Source organism: Podarcis tiliguerta (genome assembly GCF_965153285.1).
Source record: "Podarcis tiliguerta genome assembly, chromosome: 4".
Taxonomy (NCBI): Eukaryota; Metazoa; Chordata; class Lepidosauria; order Squamata; family Lacertidae; genus Podarcis; species Podarcis tiliguerta.
The window spans coordinates 95,391,525-95,416,738 of NC_139537.1; the positions used below are offsets into that span (position 1 = coordinate 95,391,525).

Below are 25,214 nucleotides of genomic sequence, written 5' to 3' on the forward strand. Positions count from 1 at the left end.
AACAGTGGCTCAGATCTTGCTGGACTAAGTGTAGAGGTCCCCAGCAAGGAGGATTGGCAATTTAAGATGTTAGAATATGCAGAGTTAGCGGGTGTAACAAGTAGAATAAGAGAACCAGAACAGGTATTTAAGGAGCAGTGGAAAATTTTTGTTGAGTACGGTGTAATCAAAAAAATAGTATGCAGTTGAAAACGTTGGCAATCTTAAAGTAAATTCGACTGTAGAATAAATAATAAATACTGAAGTGATGTAAGATAAATGTACGGTGTAATAAAAATAAGTTTAATTTGTAATGTAACATTTTAAAATTCAATAATTTAAATAAATAAATTCAACAGCAGAATTTTGAGTTCAATGGAATTTTTGTATATAACAGCAGCTGTTGTTGTTTAACTTTCCCTTTTTTATCAAAAGAGCTTGTAGGCAGCAAAAAAGCATCTTGCACTTAAAATTTCCTTGTCCCATAATAGGGACTTTAATCTGAAGAACCCCCAGTAAAACCCTTCTCCCGACTTACTCAAACAACTGACCATACTACCCTACTCTTCATAAGTGCCTCAGAAGGTAGCTTTTGAACATACTTGGAAATACACATAGAAAGAACAAACTACAAGAAAGAAGATTCCACCTAAACATTAGGAAGAACTTCCTGACAGTAAGAGCTGTTCGACAGTGGAATTTGCTGCCAAGGAGTGTGGTGGAGTCTCCTTCTTTGGAGGTCTTTAAGCAGAGGCTTGGCAACCATATGTCAGGAGTGCTCTGATGGTGTTTCCTGCTTGGCAGGGGGTTGGACTCGATGGCCCTTGTGGTCTCTTCCAACTCTATGATTCTATGATTCTAACCCTGCTATGCATACAGATCCATTGTAGTTTAACGCTCAAGTATGGTTTTCACATCCACTTTTGACCTTTCTCCTTGTTTCCTGTGTAATCCCGTTCAATGACGGGAGCAGGCTGCTCATCCTGCCTGTGGCATAGGGAACACCCCTAGTCCTTCCTTGTGGATTGTCCACAGTTTAGCGCAGTTGTCTTCAGGGAGGAGCCTCTCACATAGCTGCTTGCTTTTAGGTTTCCATGAGATTGGCAGTTCCAATCTGGTATTATTGTGTGAAGGGTCTATTGTACAGTCAGCAGAAAGCGACCTCACCTTTGTTTTTCTGTGGTGAACATTTCTTCTGAATGGGGTCCCAAAATAGTGGGATCTGTGTATTTATTACCGTATTCTAGTAAATCAAAATCTAAAGGCTTTCAGAGTTAGGGAATGTGTACAATCTCTTCTATGTATTCACACAGGACAGATGTAAGGTGCCAGGGCTGCAATTTTTCAAGGATGCCTTACAAACAATTCAAAGCCTTTTCTGAATAATGTGCCTTATTTAAAGCAAGATTTTTTTGCTTTTAAATAGAATAAGGGTTAAATGATAACTTGACTTATCTTTTACGTGACAAAAAATAAAGAAATTGCAAGACCTTTTCACATATTAGATATGTATTGTCATTTATCATCTAGATATCAGGGTAGTAGTGCGAAGTAATAAAACATATCATCGAAAAATGTGCTATAGGTCTGAATCACTCTTTCATTCCACCTCCCAGCTAACTGTAGTATTAAATCAAACAAGCAGAACATTTCCTTAGGCAGCCATTGCCTTTTAATTTCCTGAAGAACCTTAAAATATCATTCATTACAAGTACTACACATATTTGGTTTTTAAAAGTCTCATAAATCAATAGCAGGCTGACTGTAATAATTATTACAAGTTAGTGCATAATTTTCATGCTGAAGGCTGCATGCAGAACTTTAGCATATGCAAACGAGGCAATTCAAACTGTGTATAGATATTAATATGAAGAAGCAGGTAACGAGGTGCAGGCTATGAATTATGCATCAAGCGCGGCTGATCTTCAATGAGGAAAATGAATTCAGCATGTAATCTAATTAGTGATGGAAGTCTATTACATCTAACTGCAAAAGCAACCGTCCTTGAAACAAATTTATTTACAGTCCATGTTACCAATTGAAACAACTTTGAAATGATGTGTAAGACAACAGCTTAATTGTAAAGTTGTTTTTTTGTTGTTTGGTTTCCCCCCTTTCAGTTCCAGACCTGGTCGGCCTCCTAAGCGGACTCAAAGTGTCACCTCTCCAGAGAATTCACATATCATGCCGCATTCTGTCCCTGGTCTTATGTCTCCAGGAATCATTCCACCAACAGGTAGGAAATTTGTACTCTATGGTGTGGTAACCGCATCCCTTAATTCCATAGGACACCCAAGCATTATTTTAAAATACACTTTCATTTTGTATTGCTCTGTAATAATTTCCTGACAAATGAAAACTTTTATTAGCTAATGGGTGTGTAATATGTTGCATGACCATGTGAGCAGGAACTCTGTAACCCCAGCCCCCAGAATGTTGCAGAGACCTCCTCCTTCCCTTCAACCGCCTATGAAGCCAGCTTGTTTTCCCTTTGCATGGATCATATGTAACTCATAATTAAAATGCATATGCTGCTGTCATTATGCGATTTTATATGATACAATACCAAAATGGAAATAAAACTTATTTCCAGTAAATCAATTCCTATATTGTTTTTGTTACAACTGTGCTGCTTTGGCTGCAACAACTACATCTCATCCTTTTACTAGCCATTTCTATCCAGGTGGCATCTTGTTGCCAGAATTCCTTTTCTTTTAAAACCCTTAATAAATATTATTTTTTAAAAAAGAATTCCTTTTCTTGGCTTTGATCCTGAGAAATGTGAATACGAGGAGACATTTCCATCCAACCTTCCTCCTCCTCCTCTCTCAAAGTCTCCCCTGGACATTGGAGGAACTTTCCTGAATTATGTGGGATGGAGTAAGTTAGCCGAAACTGGGTGGAGTTACGTTGAACAACTGGATCTTTTTCATAATGGAAAACAGCAGCATTCTGCCCTTTCATCAGAGTCCATGGGGTCTGCTCTCCAGTTCTAATCCTTGAGGGACTCTATAGCTTCCCTCATCTGGGCACTGCATTGGGGAGACTTGTGCAGATTCAGAATGAAGAAAAAAAATCTGCATGACATAAGTTGTAGAAGAGGAAAGGTGGTTTGCCCAAAATGTATTAAAAACAAAACACAGATTTAAAATTGGAACAAAAATGTATTTTCCTGAGGTGAATATAGCACTATGGCCCCCTTGAGGTAGTAAAAATGAAATAGGCCATCAATATGGTTTTAGTTGTGTACACCTCAGATAGATGACTAGGTTTGGTGTAAAGAGAGCAAGGTTTAAATCTCTAGGCAGTTGTGAAGCATTGGTCTGTTATTCTCTTTCAGCCTCACCTGCCTTACAAGGCTGTTGTGTGAGTATAGAATGGTCAGGAGCTTATTGAAGAGAGGACAGGATAAACGGGTAAAAATGCAGATTAATACAAGAAAACAGGAAAGAACAGAAGATGTACATAGGCTAGAATAAAAGGTGGAGGAACCAGGATGCATCAAGGAGAAGTAAGGATAAGAAGAGATGAACATGCGCAAATACAGATTTATATACAGTTGTTGTTGGGATACTGCCAGGGAGACAAAGTCCATCATGACTCCACGTCGTCTCCGTTGCGATCCATCGATCTCCCATAGATACAGTATCAGCAATTAGCGACACGAGCTCCAGAAATAGCTTGCCACATTCCAGAGCTGATGCACGCTCTATCAGCAGAATTCACACAGCGGAAGATGCATGCAGGAAAGCATTATTTACAAGTTTATTCAGCGTTGGTCAGAACAAAGAAAACATGACTGCCTGCTTCGGTGTCTCAGGCACAGAGAGAGAAACGAAAGCAATAGACAAAACATAAACTTCCTGTGAACAGGAAATATGCAGACTCTGTGACTCACAAAGCCTGCTCCCTTTTAAGGTGGAACGGAAATATCCTAACAGTCTTTAGGTTTCATTTCAAAGGCTCAATGGAAATGTTTGAATATAATGATGGATTTTGAAAGATGTGTCAAACAATTCCAGGCACAACAGACATCAAGGTTCTAGGAGTATTAGACGGGATATTTTTCTTTTCACCGTTTTTTCCTTCCTATTCTCTCACTTTATGTTTACCTCTTCATTCCTTGTCTTCTAATGGTTTAGTGCTTTTTATTGTAGTAATTTGCAAGGGTTTGAGGAGAGCTGGAGGGGTGGGGCTTTCTTATGAAAGTACTATCATTTTTCTTCTATGCATTTGTTGGGTTTTCATGCATTGTCTGTATTAATTGTAAACATTGTGGTGGTGTTTGGTGTTAAATGAACACACACACAAAGAACAAAAGGATGGGGGAAGAAAAAGAGAGATGAGGGAACATCTTCAAAAGTGCAACTGTCTAATGTCAGATAATCTCCTTATCTCTTGGATCTCTTCTTCTAATAAATGATTAATTGTTGGATAAGTGTTTAGTTGACCTGAATGCACTGTTCTTAAAACTGGAAGTGTTGTCCGCTGTCTATGATGGAGCACAATAAGTGCTTCTTTGTTTCTCTTTAAAATAAAACCTTTTTTAAGAGGGACATTTAAATTATTTTTACCAGATTCATTCAAAATATACAGATGCCCAAAATAACGGAGGCTAATGCAGGCAGAACAGATTTTTCATGCTAGCCCTCTGCTTATGTTGCACTGGAATGCAAAGCCACACTGAATAGCATTATATTATTATTTATTAAATTTGTTAGTTTCTTTATCCTGCCTAAGGCAACCCAAAGTGACTTGCAACCAGCCAACCAAAACCTCCACAGAGGTGGATTAAGAACAGTTTAAGGAACTTGAAAACAGGATAGCAGTTTGTGTATCAAGGCAAACTTTTTCTGAAGACATTGTCTACATTGCAGCACAATTGTTTGCAGTGTTTAACCAAAATTAAGTCCCACTGTGTTAAGTGGTGCTTAAGTCTAGATAATAATGTATCTGATTGCAGGCTTTGCTCTTTCAACTTTTCCTTGGCTGTTATCCCAATTGTACCCCCGCCCACTGGAGGATTGCTCAGTACTTAATTTTGGATATACAGAAATCAAGCCTATTGATCATGTCAATTACATTGGTCACATCTCCCCGCTCCAAATGGAGTACAGCTGAGGTTGATAGAATGTATTGCCCTTAGGTGACATGATTATCATACCTTTCATAGCTCAGTCATTAGCCTGAGACACTTAATCTCGGGATCGTGGGTTAGAGTCCCTTGTTGGACAAAAGAATTCTGCATTGGAGTGGGTTGGACTAGATCAGTGTTTCCCAACCTTTTTCTGACTGTGGCTGCCTTCTGACCCTGTTTCCTTCCTGTGCCCCCCTTCCCCGGATGTAGCCAAGGGAGGGGGGGAGCTGCCCCCCAATAAGAAAAAAACCCAATACAAATCTGAGGTTCTGCCACTCTAATAAAAGCCTGTCCTCCCAACAAAAATCCTGGATACGCCCATGCCCCCCGCATCCTACCTATGGTATAAAGGGAGCTATTTAAAAATGTTTTGCTTATAAATAGCACATGTTTTTAAATATCTTTTATAATTTATACAAAATACAATTACATAAAATTTTAGGACCATAATGAAAGATTGTTGAAGCAGAAAAACCAGAACCATAGTGCTTGAAGGGACCCGAAGGGTCATCGTCCTAGTGCAACCTCCTGCAATGTAGGAAACTCAGCTAAAGCATCCCTGACAGGTGGCCATCCAACCTCTCCAAGAAGGAGAGTCCAGAACTTCCCGAGGGATATCCATCTTCCATGTATGATAAAAAGTACACAACACTTATTTGATGCCAGTTATTTGACACACCTGCAGATACAGGTCAAAAGGCGCACAGGGAGCTCTGTATATATGGGAGAAGTTTAAAAAGCAAGTGGTTCTCACTGACCTGGTGCAAAAATATCTTGTCATCCGGAGAAGCCCTGACTGCCTAGATAAAACGCTATAGCCCCACACACCCTTACCTGGGAACAAGGCTCTCTGAACTCATTGCGGCTTTCTGCTGAGTTATTTACTTAGTTATTTACTAGATGCAAGTCAGCAGCACCAGATGATGCCACTAGGCTAGGCACCCCATGCCTTGCAGAGCCTGGCCAATGCTGCCGACGGGCCCTGCGCCCCTTGGCAACATCCGAAGGCCCTGATCGGCTAGGCACGGGTAGATTGAACCCTGCACCTTGCAGAGTTAGGCCCAGGCTCTCAGCAGGCCCAGCACTGTGGCAGCAGGAACAAGCAGCTCTGGCTTGCCCTACCCATTGCCACCCCACCATCACACTTAACCTGACCTGGGGGTTCTGGATCATAGACTCCACTGGCCAAAACGGAAGCCTCAGTGATCACCCTCTCCCACCGGAAACAAACCAGGGTCACTAAAGAAGAAAACATACGTGACAAAATTGGGTCCTGGTGGGCCACTCTCTTATTTGCTTGTGATTGGCCAAGCGGATAGCCAGCCAATCAAGATTTTTTAAATATAAAAAATGATTCCCCCCCTTCACTTCTCACTTCCCTCTGTGGCCCCCTAGCCTCACGCTGTGACCCCCATTTATGGGATTTTCACCTGGGGGCCCTTGGAATATCCCTGCATCCTACCTGTGGTGTAAAGGTAGCTGTTTAAATGGGAAACACTGGGCTAGATGACCCTCATAGTTCCTTCCAATTCTACAATTCTATACTGCTATGAGTCTATGAATTATAAGTCAACAGGAGACTGCTGGGTGACCTAAGATTTTGTGGCCTGTAAACACATAGTTTTTTTCCTGAAATAAGTGAAACGAAAAAATATTTATTTGTGTTTTCTTATTGCAAGCACATTTACTCTGTTTTGGGAGGAGTTTCTAATACAAATAAATAAACACTTCACTGCTATTGCGTTTCAGCTTTTTTGTGGCTTTGGTAATAGGAAATATTTAAGATGATGAATGCCACAGAATTATGCGTAGTGTAAGAATTTAGAAATGTGCAAGGCAGCCCAAACACAAATATCTTGTCAAAAAAAGTCTAAATTTTAAGTGTGTAGATTATTTCCAGTAAATATATAAAGTGAAAATCTTAATAATATTTCATTTGTGAACTTGGATTCTGACCTGATAAATGTTTACTTTAGGGGTGGGAAACATCTAGACCGTGGGCCAGGCCTGTCAGAGGCCTGCAAAGCCTATCCCCTCAAAGCATGCTCACCTGCCCTATATGACATCAGGTCTGGGACATCTACAGATGCAGCTGCCAATGCACAATCATAAGGCTTAAAGTGTATTAGCCATTGTACCAAGTTGTCTCTACCAGTGCCCCTGCAGAAAGCAGGTTTTGGCTCTAAAACCAAAGTCTCAGGTGGCTTAAAGGCTCTTTGTAAGCACCTTGTGTTGCTTTGAAGTCCGAACTTCAGGACTAAAAAGTTACCTGATGTCATGGTGTTGTCAGGTGATTAACCAGTGGACAGCCCCACCCAGCTGTCAGATTTGGCCTGTGAGGCTAGAATCTGATACCTTACCTGACGTCCATACCTGGCATGCGGAGCCAGAAACGTCTCCCACGCCAATTTACATGACTTTGCATTCTGTTTCTGATCCCGTGGTGGTTTGGCCTAGTAAGCAGACTATATGCAACGAGACAGAAGCAGCTGTTCCTAAGCAAGAGCATAGTGGCTGTTGCAGATCCCATAAATCTCATTGGTTTTTATTTATTTATAAAAGTATTTATATACTGACAATTCATACAATGTAACTTGGCAGTGTTCAGTAGTATATGCAATAGAATATAACATACCGTCAAAATAGTAAATCATTATCAACACAATAACTGGCTGATCAAAAAATGTAAACACAGGCCTATCAAGAGACACCTGAAAATAAAAAAATAAGGGTGTCTGTTGATTTTCCGCTGGAATAGTGTCCCAAAGTGTGGGACAGGTGAGACTAAATTTCCAAGTTCTGTTGGCTGCCAGCCTGGTCTCAGTAACAAGAGGTATGATCTGTGGTCTAGTTGGCTCGGGAGGTCCTTAAGATACCAGCAAGAGGATAATGGAAGGTTAAAAAGCTAGCCTTTTGTTAAATATTTTACATAAGTTACATATGATTGACATGTGATGAATGCAGCAGTTTGTAACTACAGAGTTCTTTGTGAATAGCAGGTAATCTCACCAAGACACAGAACAAAGACTTTCCACTGGAAACTTGTAATATCGATGGCGGGTATCGAATAAGGGAGCCGGAGTATTTCTGTCTCTGAATCTTTGTGGTACACATTGATGGATTTTGTGCATTGGTACACATTTTTGTTGATATGGTATTATTGATATACCTTTTTTTTCTTGGAAGTGAGTGGAGAAATAGGCGCTTCTGGATCAATGCTAGCAATCCAGATTCTACAGTTTGTAGCATGGCAGCAGGACAATACTTTGTTCTGTGCAACAACAGATACTTAAATTGAATAATTAGGCTGCTAATAGCAAATGGTTTATTCACAAATACTTGCCCTTTGAATGATTTCCTTCTCTTTTCTGAGCTGCTTTGAAGAGGCATACCTAGGGCAACGATGGACAGAAACACAAGGGGTGGACTCCATGCGCTCTGGCTCTTGTCACGGTGTCCCGTTGCGCCAGAAGCAGTTTAGTCCTGCTGGCCACATGACCCGGAAAGCTGTCTGTGGACAAATGCCGGCTCCCTTGGCCTGAAAGCGAGATGAGCGCCGCAACCCCATAGTCGCCTTTGACTGGTCTTAACCATCCAGGGTCCTTTACCTTTAGTACTTACTCATACGCAGTCTGAAAGTGAAGCTTTTCAGATATGTGAAAGGCTGGCTCAAATTTAATTCTGAAGCCTGGAAAAGACCCCAATAAGCGGATTTTTGTATTTGATGGCAACATATTATGGAGGATATGGCATCTTCTGCCTGCATTTAGAAGAGCTTTGTGCTGTATTGTTAAATCAACTAGTTTATTTAATTCAAGTAGTTTCTAATAGATTTACTTAGTTTTGTGAATTAAATTTATATGACTGATATTAAGGAACAGGGGCTCATGATGTTTTAAAATTTCTAGAGTTCAGTAGATATTCACTCCTCTTCCACGTGAATAAACCTGTTCCAGGAAGTTGCCCTGAGCAACCTGGCATTTCATCCTTGTCTGTGAATCACAGCTATTCTCCTCATTCTTCAAATGGGCACACTAACTCACATGTGTAATTCATCCATTTTTTGACATCCATATCTATGACATTTTCATTAATAATCATTACAAATTTCATTGGACCCAGATTTACACCTATTTAATCCTAGCATAAGTTCCAAACACAGGTTTTGCTATTTAAGTCATAAATTTGGAAGGGATATGCATATGAACTCACTTCTATGCATTACCCTTCTAACCTTCGGGATTTGTTTAACAAACCGGAACATAAATCCAAACCATTGGAGACATAAAGGAAAATTAATTGGGGCTCTTATATTTCCTCTTGGAGGTCTCTTCCACTATCATCCCTTATTTTCTTTCCTTCATTCTTACTCTCTGAGGCCTTCATTCCCTTTGGCTGAGAACTCTTAACCAACCTTTTAAAAATGTAGTCCTATCTGAGAGTAGAAGCGTGCAGTTTGAAATATGACCATTTTTAATTATCTTTCTTTTATTGCATATGATGAAATGGGCTTTAGTCCATGAAAGCTTATGCTGCAGTAAATTTGTTAGTCTTTAAGGTACCACCGACTCTTCGTTGATTTCTCTGCAGCAGACTTAACACACTCCTTCTGTGAATTTCTTTTTCTGTTTTATTTAACTTTATTTGCCCATGTTCAATTTATATACAGCTCTGAGCATCTCTTTCTCCCTCTCTGATAAAAATCTGTCTTAAATATTCCTGTAAATTTTGTGGGTTTTGGTAATTTCAAAAAGGAAGATCTGGTGTGGAAAAGATGGAAAAGATAAACATGACATTAGCATAATGCCATTGCATTGTTTATGAAGCCTTGTGATGCATACTTATGATCAGCTTTTGCAAGTAAACTGAAAGCAAAGTCATGTCTTTCATAGTCTAAACACCTAGAAATTAATTACAGGAATATATCTACCCTCTAACATCTATCTATCTAATGTCAGTTTTAGTAAGAGGGATCAGATATTCACTTAGCAGAACCATTCCCCCCTGCTTTGTTTGGAAACTTTTCTTTAGTTTGCTTTCCTTCTTCTTTATGGTTTTGTGTCCTCTTGGCTAACTGCTCTCTGTATTTGATTCTGCTCCACTGGCTCCTTTGAAGTTATTTATGATTTAATTGTATTTATTCACTTAACACAGATCCATCTGTGTCCCATTCCCAATAGAAGGGTTTTCATTTCATCTCTGTCACTAAATGCTAACGTCTCATGCATTTCTTACCTCTACAAGCCTTTTACAGTGTCGTTCCTATGGTAACTTAATGTGATTCCTTTTAACAGAGCTTACAGTATAATCACTAGAGTTTTCATTTGTAGTGCAGAGGTTCTTTTTTGTTTGTGTGTTTTGTTTTTGTTTGCTGCCTTGTATCTGTGATTGTAAATTGCTTTATAATCCTATTCTAATGAACACTACACAGTTGATGTCTGTTTCTACTTCAGGCATGGCTTGGAAATGTTTCATCTGCTTTTCGTTTGTGTTTGTTGACAACATGGTGGTGAAAAGGGTTGCTTCTTAAATCCACAGCAAATCTTTTGATGAAAACCATTGATTTGCCCACCTCTCCACCTTCATATATAAATGCAGCTAGCAGTCTGATATAGAATAGACTTAGCATTCTCTAAACTAGGAGAAGACTTGCCCCCACTCCTTTTCACTCCCTTACTAACTCTTATTGTCCCTGCCATGGTTTGCAAATCCAAGTCAAACCATGGTAGTTCAAAATGAAAATAACAATCAGATCATAACAACAAACAACTTAACAGGAGCTCTGAGCCCAGCAACTTGCGTCATTTCAAGAAGGTCATCAAATCAGTTCCTTGTTCCAACAAAGTAAGATTTCCCAAAATTAATTGCCTATGGCTTAGCAGCACCACATATATGCGCAGACTCCCCAGAGAGGAGCTTGTGGGTGCTTTGCACCTCTCTGGTCCTTTGCGCAGCTGCTTCGCAAGTCATTGGAAATTAGGCTTGTGGTTTAAGCTCTGTCCTCATGAACCACGGGCTGTTGTTTTGTTGCTAGTGTGTTTGGCATAGTGTGATGTGCAAACGAAGCTGTTTAGTTTTTAGTTCCACAATGAAATTGAGAGCCAGTGTGGTGTAGTGGTTAAGAGCGGTAGTCTCGTAATCTGGTGAACCGGGTTCGCGTCTCCGCTCCTCCACATGCAGCTGCTGGGTGACCTTGGGCCAGTCACACTTCTCTGAAGTCTCTCAGCCCCACTCACCTCACAGAGTGTTTGTTGGGGGGGAGGAAGGGAAAGGAGAATGTTAGCCGCTTTGAGACTCCTTAAAGGGAGTGAAAGGCGGGATATCAAATCCAAACTCTTCTTCTTCTTCTTCTTCTTCTTCTTCTTCTTCTTCTTCTTCTTCTGTTAGCAAGAATATTCCCGAATGACCTTAATTCCATCTCTTTTGGGTTAATTGTTTGATCCAGTTTGAAGAGACAACTTTTTCCATATTCCACTTCTTCATACTATCATGGACACCTAATCTCCAGAGATTCCCTAAATAACCAAGATACCCATGCCTTCAAAATATTTTTGAGTCTTAAGAGAATTGGTGGACCTGACCCTGTTAATTCACGGCATTAGTTACCCCTGCCAAATGATGGTGCATCTAAGTTTCTCCATGTTCATGCCTCATTCATTGCCTATATAGCGACCGGTGCCAAGAAGCATATTCAAAAGGAATATTTTGTAATGTGCAGGTCTAAAAATTGACATTCTCCTTTAATTCTGTGTTGTTGTTGTTTAGTCGTTCAGTCGTGTCCGACTCTTCGTGACCCCATGGACCAGAGCACGCCAGGCACTCCTGTCTTCCACTGCCACCCGCAGTTTGGTCAGGTTCATGTTTGTAGCTTCGAGAACACTGTCTAACCATCTCATCCTCTGTCGTCCCCTTCTGCTTGTGCCCTCCATCTTTCCCAACATCAGGGTCTTTTCCAGTGAGTCTTCTCTTCTCATGAGATGGCCAAAGTATTGGAGCCTCAGCTTCACGATCTGTCCTTCCAGTGAGCACTCAGGGCTGATTTCCTTAAGAATGGATGCGTTTGATCTTCTTGCAGTCCATGGGACTCTCAAGAGTCTCCTCCAGCACCATAATTCAAAAGCGTCAATTCTTCGGTGATCAGCCTTCTTTATGGTCCAGCTCTCACTTCCATACATCACTACTGGGAAAACCATAGCTTTTACTATACGGACCTTTGTTGGCAAGGTGATGTCTCTACCAGTTTGTGACTTCTGACTAGCTGCTATTGTATGGTAATCATTTTAAATTTACACAGTTAATTCTGTAGAACTGTGTAAATTTAAAATGATTACCATACAATAGCAGCTAGTCAGAAGTCACAAACTGATAGTTTTTAATATATATATATATATTGAGGTCAAGCAAGATCAAAATTCCATTTGATTGCAATTGCCTTTCTACTTTCTTAAAAAAACATTTAAACTAACACTGTTGATATCCATTTTTTTATATAAACCTGTTCACTAGCCAATAGTATTAGTCATCCAAAGCACATCATATGGATTAATGGATAAGAATTTTCTGGCATCTTACTGCTAACAGTTTGATACCAGCTGATCTTTTTTCAATTACGCTTATTTTTTAATCTCTAAATTTAATCTATTCAAATGATAAGCAAGTTTGAGATTTCAGCAAGTCCAGTTGCTTATCAATAGATCATCCGGATAAAACTCTTAGACCTCACAATTCTGCTTTAAGAACAAGTCCTCCACTCCTTAAAGGTTGCAGTCCTGTGTGCATCCATCTTGGAACAGACCCACAACTACGTGGGGCCATTTTGGGGCTCCCCGCTAGTATAAAAGTAGCAGACCCCAGTCAGAAGCTCATCTCATCCCTTCCCCCATAATGTTTGGATGGTGTAATGGTTCTAGGGGTTGCTCGTGCGTAAGTTGCCGCCACTCCCGGCTAGGTTACCTGGTTGAACCCTTTCTGTCTGGACAGCCTCAAGTTCCGTGGCTGCCTCAGTCGCTGGCAGAATCCGTCAGTGGGCGTTTCTTGAACCTTTTCCAGCATAAAAGCTGTTTGACGCCCAGTCTTCTCCTACTCTCCCTGCGCGGATGTCTTCTGCGCAGGGAGGGTGTGGGCATCGGAGGACCTGTGCTCTCTCCGCTGGTCTCCGGCGAGGAGTCCTGGAGCCACCTCTCCGATTCCCCCATCTGCCCCCCTTCTCCACTGGTGTTACGCTGATTTCCTTCCCCAGCGGATGGGCTGCCTCTCTCCCTAGTGGGACCCTCTCCGGCATCCCTCTGGAGCCTTTTCTCCGCCTCCAGCTCCGATGGCAGTTCCCTGACAGATGGCAACTGGGTTGCCTTCATTGAGAGTCCCTGCATCCAGCCCTTGAGATGCTTGGAGCAGCAACCAAGATCACTCTTCAAATTGATTCCGTTTGGGCTGGCTGGGCAGGCAGGGAGGAAGAATGGGCTTGACGCTGTTTCCCTTCCTCCAATCCCAGAGGTCCTTGAACTGCTGTTGCTGCTTTCAGTTGGCATGCAAAAGGACAGGAAGCAGCTGGCAGCACCAGGTCTCCCTTGCTGTGGATGCTTTAGTTGAAAGGGAACAAACCAAAGAAGAATCTCATCACACAGTATGACACCCCACCCCACCCTTCATAGATGGGAATTGTGCTCCTTTATAATTTTTATATTTTATATTTACATGTCGATCCAGAACCAAGTCCCACTGAGTTTGTGGGTCTTACTCCCAAATAAGTGAGTGCATTATCACATTCAGCCTGACGATGTTGATGTCTCTGGAAATACCATTGAGGGTACACAGGATTCTGGTGATTTTTCTGCTTTGGACTTTGTTTTTCCTTCTGAGGAGTTATCAGCATTTAGGGGATGATAATATTCTTTGTTGTGTGGATGCAGGTTCTTTGACATTCCTAGATGAGTTAACCAGAAGCTGCTTGTATTTCAATTCATGGGTCGATTAGCCAGAATTAAACGAATTATTACTTCACTTGGAATTCATGGGAGTTTTCAGATGCCTGTGACAAGAGTTCAGGCCTAAGTAGTATTTCAAAATACATCAGACTTAAAATATATTAATCTTTCGTTGCTTTATTTCAGCTGTTAGGAATAGCTGCATGTGCGCTTGGATTATGATCTTGGGAAAATTTGTACGTCTGCAGGATCCTGGGGGAGAGAAAGACTTACTGGAAATTAGTAGATTGAGAGATAATTTAACAGGAGTCAATGTGGGTAATAAATTTAAGGTAAATTGATTTTTGGGCGGCGTGCCTATTGTTTAATAGTAGTTCTGATATATTCTTTTGTAAGAATAGCTCAGTTGTAGCAGTTTGCAGTATGTGTGTGAAATAAAGGGATTTCAGAATGGTGTGTGCACTATTCATGTGCATTATATTGTGCCCATTGGTTACTGTTCCTGTCTGGAACTTATGCTCAAAGGACTGTATTGTAAATTCAATTAAATAATGATGGCAAGACAGCAATCTAGTCAACAGTAGCAGTGAACATTGAATAGTTTTTCATAATATTTGGGAAACAATGAATATTAATATTTTTAAAGTCTCTCCAAGCTAAGAAGGTTCAGAGAATGCAACTTTGTTAATCATACATTTTACTTTGCCAGTATACTAGTGGTGGTTCAAGAAGAATATGAGAAACTACAATGAACTCTCTCCCTGACCCCCTTCACGCAGATTTGAGTAAATTTTGTAGAAACAAAGATGAACGCGCGACTCCATTTGCTATATCTCATTTGCTTTTCTAATCTGTAACAAATTACCTATACTTGTGACAGCTGAAGAAATCTTTACAGTACCACAGTGCTTTGGTGTGTAAAAGGCGAATAGTTTCAGTTACATTATATATATAAGCTGGCAGTAACACAATCACGTCTTTGGCTAGATTGCTTTTTACTTTATTCGTTGTGTGTTTTGAGACCCTTAATGCATGTTTTCCTACTGTGTTCCATGGAGAAATCAAATTGGTTCCATGGTACATAAATGTTTTATGCAATATTCCATAGAGAACATTAAATAAGAATAAAGAAGCCTTGACCTCTGGCACCTACACCCATTTCTTATGTCAAATGGGGAGATGCTGAAAGCTCTCTGTGCTTGTAACCCTTCTATCTAGCTGTGACCCTCCTTAACGTTAAGCAGGTGACTCGATTAAACATAAATCAGGCATAAAATGCCCTGCGTGAGGCAGCACAGTGAATCAAGCAAATTATCAAATGGCAAAACTCATTTTGTGCTGAGGGCAATGTAAGCTGCCAGCATTTATACATCAAAACTTCACTCAATGTAAGATTGATTTTATTTTATTTTGTTTATTTTAATTCCCTATAGCGAGCTGTGTTAGCCCTGTAAAATGCTGCCTGCATCATTAGGCTCCTAAGAAATGCTTTTTAGCAAGGGGATGGAGCTCAGGCTTACAACAAATGTAATCCATCTAAGAGCTCGTGCGCCATAGTACTCTATAACTGGTTGTGGAAGAGCAGGTCATTTTTCTTTTTCTTTTGGTTGCAATTGCGCTGAAATATAAGTGCCTGTGACTATATAGATTTTCTTTGTCTATCGACTCTATCAAAAATAAGACCACCAAAGGAATAATGTAATAGAATCGAAGTACTGGTAGCATCCAAGCTATTTTTCCAGTTCCAGTTGAGATGTTCGGATTAAGGTGTATAAGCCCAGTCTTAAGACTGAAATGAATTTTTATGTAAGATGATACATGTCTTCCTTTCACAGTTGCTTTTTATGCTGCTTTAAAACATGTCAAAATAATCCCCAACAGAGGAATCTAAAAGGAATGTCAGCTCTGTGGTTATGTAAATCGAATCGAGTGCTTTACAGCAGGTTTAAGATTTTTATAACTCAGAAGTTGTTAACAGCCAGCTGGTTTGTATCTGTTTTTTATGGTTATTCTTGTCATATGCAGCCTCCACAATTTTTAATTATATTTTATGGTATCTGTTTTCCCTCCTCTTGAATCCCACAGCCACTGTTCGCTATAGAAGATATTTTCCATGGGGAAGAGTCAAGCGTTGGTTTGGGACTTCATCATTAGAAACTCTGTTGTATAATTACTCCAGGTTCTTGGTAATGGAGTCAATGGGCAATGGAATTATGTAGAAATGTGTAGGTTGGTATTGCAGAGAGAAACCTCTAGTACTTGGTATATTCTGTCGATAAGTTCTGAACACAAGTATAGATAGAATCATGCAACTGTTGTCCTCCCTATTAAGATAGCTGATTTGCAAATTTATTGATGTTTCGTCATGCAAATTAACTTTTGCTTTACAGGTCAATATATTATTTGTTTTGGGCATTATTGTCTTCAAGAGATTTGATTACATCAAAGTTTGAAATCACCATTTGTTTTACATGCGTCTCAGATCCTGTGTTCATAATACAATTAAAATAATGGCAGTAGTGGAACAGATTAGTCCCCTCATCCCCCAGAAAAAAAATAAATCTATACATGCCTTCTCAGAAGTTAGCTCCATTGGTTTCAGTGGGATTTACTCCCAGGTACATGTGTATAGGATTGCAGTCATAGCTTTATGGCTCTTAACTGTAGTTACTTTTAAGTCTGTAAAGGATTCTTTTTAGAAAAATCATAAAGTATTTTTTCCCCACAAGAATTCTCCAAATATTGATTTTAAAAAGAAATTTTATGATTTTATTTTTTTGAAAGCACAGATTAATTCATTAACAAGAATATTTTTAGTTGCATACCCTCACACCATCTCAGCGCTATACTAGTAGAACTCAGCTCAATAAAATAAAATGTGTCGGATGCTCTTTAAAGAAACCACCTCCCATGGGATCAAAAAGTTTATCTCACTTGACGTATGTTTGCTTGAATTGTCACTAAATGAATTTTGTAGATCAGTCCTGCCAGATCAAGCAAGAAGAACCTACCAGCGATGGCTATGATCCTGCACTTATACTAGACCATGTTATCTATGGGGTTTTCACACGGTGCAGTGTTTTCAGCCAATGTCATCTGAAGAAGGCACTTCCACAGAGCATAGCAGAAACAATATCAGCTTTTGCTGTATAGTCAAAGAAGTGATTCGTGTAATCCAATTTCATTACTTTAACAGGCAAAAATCCATATAGGTATTATCATCAAACTTAATATCTACAGACATTATGGCTCTGTAAAGGGCTACTTGTATTACAGTACATTATAATATTTAAGCAGTTCAGTGTTAGGAAGTGTTTGTTTTCGCCTACTTACTCTTCAGTGTCTAAAAGAACTGAAGAATAAATATGCTCCCAACCTCCCCCCCCCCCCCCCGTTCTGTATAATCCAGGACAACAATCTGCAGCCTGCTGATTTGGGAATAAGTGCACAGAAAGATCTTTACTCAAAATAGTTGTTGCTTGGTAGTGTGTGGAGCTTTATTTATTTAGGAATTTCACCATTCAGTCACTGGGCAGTGGACAACATATTAAAGCAGATCAATACACATTCTAAAACCGAGTAAAACATAAATGCAAAACAAACTTGGCTTAAATTAAAATAAGAGAACAGCATAAAATAGTAGAGTGTACAGTGCAAAGCTAAACTCAGACAGAATGCACCCCTTTACTTCCAAAAGCCTTAAAAAAATGCATCTATCTTCACCCACCACCAAAAAAGTAAAGTGTTGAGCTGAGACATACCTCAGTGGAGGAATCGTTCCAATGTTTTGGAGTGCCATAGATAAAGTCCTACTCTTGGCCCAGACTCAGCTGATCTCATCCTTGACCAGGACCTCCAGGAGAGTCTCATGGGTAGGCAAACAAAGGCCTGGGGGCCGGATCCGGCCCAATCGCCTTCTCAATCTGGCCCGCAGAAGTCCAGGAACCAGCGTGTTTTTACATGAGTAGAATGTGCCCTTTTATTTAAAATGCATCTCTGGGTTATTTGTGGGGCATGGGAATTTGTTCAGTTTTTCCCTTTCAAAATATAGTCCGGCTCACCACAAGGTCTGAGGGACAGTGGACTGGCCCCCTGCTGAAAAAGGTTGCTGACCCCTGATCTTAAAGATTGGACAGGATGGTGGGGCAGAAGTCACCCTCTTAAGATATTTGGGTCTTGGGCCGTTCAGAACTTAAAATGTCAATATTAGAGCCTTACATCGGCTGTTAACTATGATACACATTCTCTATCTCCGTCACACACATGCTTCACCTAGGGGTAATTATCTTTCCCACATTCTGGGATATATGGCAGTAGCTCCAGTATAAGGGTTTTGGTAATGAACAAATCTGATCCTATTATTCATGCATGAAATATATGAAGTGAGAATTTACAGGCCCCTTACTTAAATATGAAAGGTATGAAACTATAAGCCCACACAGTAACTATCTAACCTGCTTATTACCACTTGTATGTAATGTCCAAAATCAAATGTTGTATGCATATTAAGAGACATCTCCAACTTTTGAATTGCCTTCAGGATTTAAGGTGGGTAAAATATTTAGTTTGCTACCAAGAACTTCAGTTCAAAAAGTTAAGGAACTCCATACGTATGAAATTTCTTTGGTCTTAATTGCCTCAAGACACTTTGACATCTGAGGTAAAAATAAACATTTTATTTTATTTTTACTCAGGTTTCTAGGATAAACCATCAGAAAGCAGATTGCATTATTAATTTCCTCCGTCAAAGCCCATTGATTACAGCAGGTAGTCTGTGGATGTCCAGATGTTGTTGGACCAGACCACAATTTTCCTCATCTCTACCTAGCATGAGCAACGATCAGGGATTATGGAAGTTGTGGTCCAGCCACATCTGGAGAACAACAGATAGCTCACCACCGGATTACATTTTAGCTGGGATAGGGGCTCTTGTTCTGAATTTGCAACAGTGAACAACATTTTGAAGCACTGATAATTACATGTGAAATTCCATGGCTCTTAACCAGTGGGTGCCCAACTATATATCAACTTGATCAAAACTATGAGGACAAATGTCATCAAAACAGGTATTCTCTAACATGGTGCCCACCATATTTTTTGAATACTTCCATCCCAGATCTCTGGCATGGTAGTTGTAGTCCCAAACATCTAGGGGGCACCAGGTTGGGCAAGACTGATCTAGAGAGTTGACATCAAGTTAGACCTCTTTCAGTTTAGCCAGGTTTTTTTACCTGCCCCAGCCGTGATGTCATAAATGGGCGTGACTTGGCTAAAATGACCTGAGGGCTGGAGCTTTGCCACTCTTGTATTAGCTGAATCATAGCTCAACACCTCTGTCTTATATATGTGGGAATTACTTTCAAAGTCTGCGCATGAGTACAGTTGTAGTCACACAATGGCAGCCTATTTTAAAAAATATTTAGCATTTGAACAGTATTATTCCATTGCAGTTTACAAATTCTTGTAAGAACCCAGGAATTCAGTGACTCTGTTTAACTTTTTATCTATTCCAAGATAAGGATGAAATGTGAGGGGAGATGTAAAACCTGAGAAAGTAGAGCCACAGAAATTATGGCTACTGGGAGAAGGATGGAAAGTTAGCAATATTCTCATTTTATCTAAAAAAAAAAATCTGCTTTAAGATGCTATGTTCACTTGTTCCAACTCTCTCCCTTCCCTAAATGACACTTTAATTCAGTGTGTTTATCATGCTTCAGCTTTTCTTACTCCCAATTATGAGTTGTTATAACACAGGGAACAAATTGGATAATCAATGCACAGCAGGGAAAAAAGGCAGATAAAAACAAAACATATCATTTAATCACAGAGAAATAACTTTGGTTTTTGTTGAGTAACTTACAAAGCAATCTTGGATTCACCACCACATCTGCAGCCCTGTTGGCCAGGGTGGAAAGAGGGCCAGTTGTGGGTCTCTCTCTCTCTCTCTCTCTCTCTCTCTCTCTCTCTCACACACACACACACACACACACTCTTTCCCCCTGTAATGTTTTCAGGTTGGTACAGTGGTGATCACCAAACACCCTCTCCTTTTTTTTTGCTGGTTACCACAGGCTGTAAGGGGCGTGGGTGACGCTGTAGGTTAAACCACAGAGCCTAGGACTTGCCGGCGGTTCGAATTCCCACGGCAGGGTGAGCTCCCGTTGCTCGGTCCCAGCTCCTGCCAACCTAGCAGTTCAAAAGCACATAGTGCAAGTAGATAAATAGGTCCCGCTCTGGCGGGAAGGTAAACGACGTTTCTGTGCGCTGCTCTGGTTCGCCAGAAGCGGCTTAGTCATGCTGGCCACATGACCCGGAAGCTGTACGCTGGCTCCCTTGGCCAATAAAGCGAGATGAGCCCCGCAACCCCAGAGTCGGCCACGACTGGACCTAATGGTCAGGGGTCCCTTTACCTTTACTACCACAGGCTATACCTGCTTGGACAGAGCATTAACCCTCCACTATAGCAGAGCCTCCCCCTTCCAGCAGTGCACCCTCCTGCCAGAGGAGGCTGGTGTCCTGACTAACAGAATTCACACTACATCCTATCGTACACATACCCAGCACTGGGGGAATAGGATCGTCACTCTAGTGCAAAACTCCACAATAGTTTCATACTGGTATGTGACTGGGCTGTTCGTGGGAGCGAATGGGGCCCGGTAGAAATTGCACTGGTTACTCATCTGCCCAATTAGTCCCAGGGCTTTCCAGAATACCACTCCTTCTTTCAGCTCAACTCCTCTTCCTTGTCTTTCTCCTCACCCTCTTCATGGTTTAAAATTGTTTTGCCACTCGCCTTTCCCTTTGACCTGTCCTCATGAGAGCAAGGCATTCTGGGTGAGGTAGCCCAGGGGAAGGGAGAGGGTGCCAGTGCCATGTTAGCAGTGGCAAAACCATATTAAACTGTGTGTTTGTGAGTGTGTGCCTATGTGTGGTCTTCTAAAGCATGGGACCATGGAAGCTCGCCATGATTTGCCCTAGGGGCGGAACTGGTATGGGAAAGGTCTAGGATGTGATATGAATGCAGTCTCTGATACCTTATAAAATCCATAAGCCACATAGCAAGCTGTATAGCAGACCATTGCTTGCTTAACCATGTATCTTACCTAGAGGCAACTTTGAAGCTGCCGAAACAATTGCTGATATTATCCATCAAGAAACCAAATGCTGCAATAAAATATATATTCTATGATTTTGCATCTGGGTCTGGAGATTTACAAGCACAGACTGGGAGGAGGGAGTGAATATTTTATTTTATTTTTTTGAAAATAATATTTATTACTTTTCCAACAATTTAAACACTACAAAACAAAACAAGCAAACAAAAAAAGAACAATGCAATACAATACAAAAACACTACATAACACTAACACATTAAACTAACAAAACCAAACAAAAACAGTTTAAAACACCTCAAACAATTTCAATATATTATCTTTCATTCACTTATTTCACCGATCTCCTCACACCTCCCTTTTTGTATTCCACTTCTGTCAATTGTTTCAGCAATTCCTTTCCATCTTCCACTGTTTTCTATCCTATAATTATCTTAACACATTCTAACCTTATTTTTTCCTTTAATATTCTATTAATCTATTTATACTTAAATCCTTATAACATTTCTACTAAAGCCATATAACTTCATTCCATTCTTCTAACATTCATTAATTTTACAGTATTTCTGTAAATAGTCTTTAAACTTTTTCCAGTCTTCTTCCACCGACACTTCTCCCTGGTCTCGGATTCTGCCAGTCATTTCCGCCACTTCCATATAGTCCATCAACTTTAGGGGGAGTGAATATTTTAGCCTGTGATTCTTAGAAGGGATCCTTCTACCACAGTTCTTAAAAATAACAGTCATTTTCACTGACATATCTCACTATTGGTTTTCTAGAAGAAGCAACTGTAGGTCACTTCCAAAGTCCCAACACTCCCCTCCCTTGTCTGACCATACACAGTCTTCCCAAAGCTTTGAGTTTAGTATAAATAAGGCCCCCGCCCCCCCCCCCAAGCTATTATCTTTTGGTTTATCTTCAGTTACGCTGAAAAGTAATAGGAAGCAATGCAAACCATAATTCAGACGGCTAATGCTATAAACTTATATGGGAAAGAAGGTGTACCTCTTAGCTCTCTTTACAAACGATGTCTGATCTTTAGCCGTCCTTTAACAGGCGTTTTCATTTGTTTGGTTAGATGTACATCCTTTCTTTAGGCCATCAGTGTTCTCTCTTGCAATGTTAAATGTAACATTCCTTTAAAAAAAAAAATCAATTGTGCCTTATCAATGCTGCAAAGAGGAAAATGTGAATTGTAGAATGCATCAGCACATATCCAAGGTTAATTTCCTCTCCAGAAAAGGATGATTTACTGAATAGGAAGCCATCTGTGTAATATATTTTCCTGTGGGTCTATAATCACCATAGGTTTTCCAAGATTAAAAAAAAAAAAAAAAGGCATGTCAAGTGTTATTCTACAAAGTTGGAGTAAACTAGGCAGGGCACCATGATTCTAATTTCAGTAGAGAAAATAGGCAAATAGATTTCATTAGTGGGTAGGAAGATTGCAATCAAGTGCTGAGGACTGTTATTGGATAAAAAAAACCAACACTGTATTTGTTCAGTGTTCGTTGTGCTTATTTTTTATACCTCACAATAATTATAGTAATGCTATCAATCTAGGATAAAGTCACACTTTGAGGTGGAAAAATGCTAGTATTTGTTCCTTTGGTGTACACAGTTATTATATGGGGTATCAGTGTTGGGTCTCCTTTTTCCTTCAGCGGATTTTAGCGGCCTGGGGAACTACAGGGGAAGGAGAAGAAGGGAAAGTCTCATTGCATGAATCATAGAATCATAGAACCATAGAGTTGGAAGAGACCACAAGGGCCATCGAGTCCAACCCCCTGCCAAGCAGGAAACACCATCAGAGCACTCCTGACATATGGTTGTCAAGCCTCTGCTTAAAGACCTCCAAAGAAGGAGACTCCACCACACTCCTTGGCAGCAAATTCCACTGTCGAACAGCTCTTACTGTCAGGAAGTTCTTCCTAACGTTTAGGTGGAATCTTCTTTCTTGTAGTTTGGATCCATTGCTCCGTGTCCGCTTCTCTGGAGCAGCAGAAAACAACCTTTCTCCCTCCTCTATATGACATATATGACATCCTTTTATATATTTGAACATGGCTATCATATCACCCCTTAACCTCCTCTTCTCCAGGCTAAACATGCCCAGCTCCCTTAGCACAAATCTGTTGCGCATTTGCGTAAGCATCTTTGGATGACACCCATAATTAATATATTTATAATGTATTCTTGTGCATGTCTGTACAGAGGCAAGCCTCTTTGAGTTCAGTGGAGCTTACTCTTGGGTATTTCCCTGTGTAGGGAAGCTTTTAATGTTTGATGGACTATTGTATTTTAATACTTTGTTGGAAGCTGCCCAGAGTGGCTGGGGAAACCAGATGGGCGGGGTATAAATAACTACTACTACTACTACTACTACTACTACTATATCTTTAAAATGGTTTCTAACCATAGTTACCTACTGTATAAAACTATTGAATTCGTGCCACTGAGGAATGAAAACAGGGAGTCTGAAATGGAGTGGAGTGAAAATTGATCGAGTAGGTGTGCCTTCATCCATAAAAGAGTTTCTGTATCTTCAAATAAGACAATTTCCACTTGCTTTTGATTTTTAAATGAAAAATCCTACACCTAACATATCCCTGTTCAGTCTCAATCCCTAAAATAAAAGCATGTGCTCTATTTCAGTTTCCTTACAACCACAATTCTTAAAGGCCTGTCAGATCTCATTGCCTTTGAGACATTAAAAACTTACTGAAGTGCCACAACTTTTAAGCTGGGCTGCCACCACCTTTGCAGATTAGCTTGAAAACACTGTGCACTATTCCAGCACCACTGCTAGACTGCCCTGAACTCTGCTCCAGGCCCAGCCAAGATACTAGTGCATTTTATTTTGAGAGTAGGCAACCCCAGCTTCTAGTCATTTCTAAGTCTTTACTCCTCCTTGTTATTTTGTTTTCGTTCTATGAGATTGTCCGGCATCAGTATGCATGTTCTAGGGAACTTGGGTTGGGTCAGTTGCGGTAAATGAAAAGCTCCCGTTTTGCAGAGTCATTCTAGACCAGGGGTCTGCAACCCACGGCTCCGGAGCCGCATGTGGCTCTTTTACACCTTTGCCGTGGCTCTGGGGCGGATACTAGCGAGGGGAGGAGGCGCATTGTGCGCCCCGACACTCCCCACTGTGGTGGGCGCTGTACTGGCTGTGACGTCGCATGGGGGCGGTGCGTGTGTTAGTCATGCACCGTCCCAACGTCACCTTCCCGCCCGCTGTCAGATCGCGGCTCCGGAGATATACTTGTTTAAATGTTGCAATGGTTTTGTGGCTCCCAGTATTTTTTTCTTCAGAAACGGGTCCAAGTGGCTCTTTTTGTCTTAAAGGTTGCAGACCCCTGTTCTAGACCGTGGGGTTGACATTGGAAAGTTAAGCACTGGCATATTTTTTATCTAGATGAGTAGACCTTTTCACTTTATATATTTACTTACCGAAAGGGACATGGGTAGCCACTAAGCCTCTTGGGCTTGCTGATCATAAGGTTGGCAGTTTGAATCTGCGCGACAGGGTGAGCTCCCTGTCCCAGTTCCTGCCAGCCTAGCAGTTTTATATAGAATTGTAGAGTTGGAAGGGACCCCAAGGGTCTTGTAGTCCAACACCCTGCAATACAACAATCACAGCTAAAGCATCTCTGGCAGATGGTCACCCAACCCCTGTTTAAAAATCTCCAAGGAAGGAGATCCCCCACCTTTGTCCAGAGCTCTTTTAAAACTGTGTATAGATTTACATAGTTTTAATTCTGTCAATGTTTAATTGGTCTTTAATGAGCATTTTCCCCATGTTTTTAGCAGTTTTTATTTTTATATGTATGCTGCCTTAAGTCTTGTCAGATGATGATGATAATAATAATAATAATAATAATAATAATAATAATAATAATAATGGCCTGTCCATTCATTAGAAAGAAAAGTTGAAACACTGGAAAGTGTGCCAAGAAAGGAAAGTCCATTAAGGCTTGGCATCAACATAAACAAACAAACTGTAGCACTAGATAGAGTATATGTTCCTGTCATGCAGTAGTGAGTTGGTCATGATGGTGTTCA

At 40.5% G+C, this 25,214-nt stretch overlaps 1 protein-coding gene and 1 long non-coding RNA gene across 12 annotated transcripts in view; both read left to right on the plus strand.

The window, feature by feature from the left end:
• DACH1 (dachshund family transcription factor 1) overlaps positions 1-25,214 on the plus strand; it is a 344,636-nt gene that overhangs the window by 143,515 nt on the left and 175,907 nt on the right. For all 11 annotated transcript variants that reach the window (XM_083435828.1, XM_083435830.1, XM_083435822.1 and 8 more), the window contains exon 2: positions 2,100-2,215. In XM_083435828.1, coding sequence (XP_083291954.1) covers positions 2,100-2,215 — 116 coding nt within the window. The remainder of the gene's footprint in view (positions 1-2,099; positions 2,216-25,214) is intronic.
• LOC310675434 lies at positions 8,978-13,473 on the plus strand. The gene is made up of 4 exons (XR_014510150.1): positions 8,978-11,225; positions 11,504-11,864; positions 12,411-13,028; positions 13,449-13,473. It is a non-coding gene; the product is annotated as an uncharacterized lncRNA (long non-coding RNA).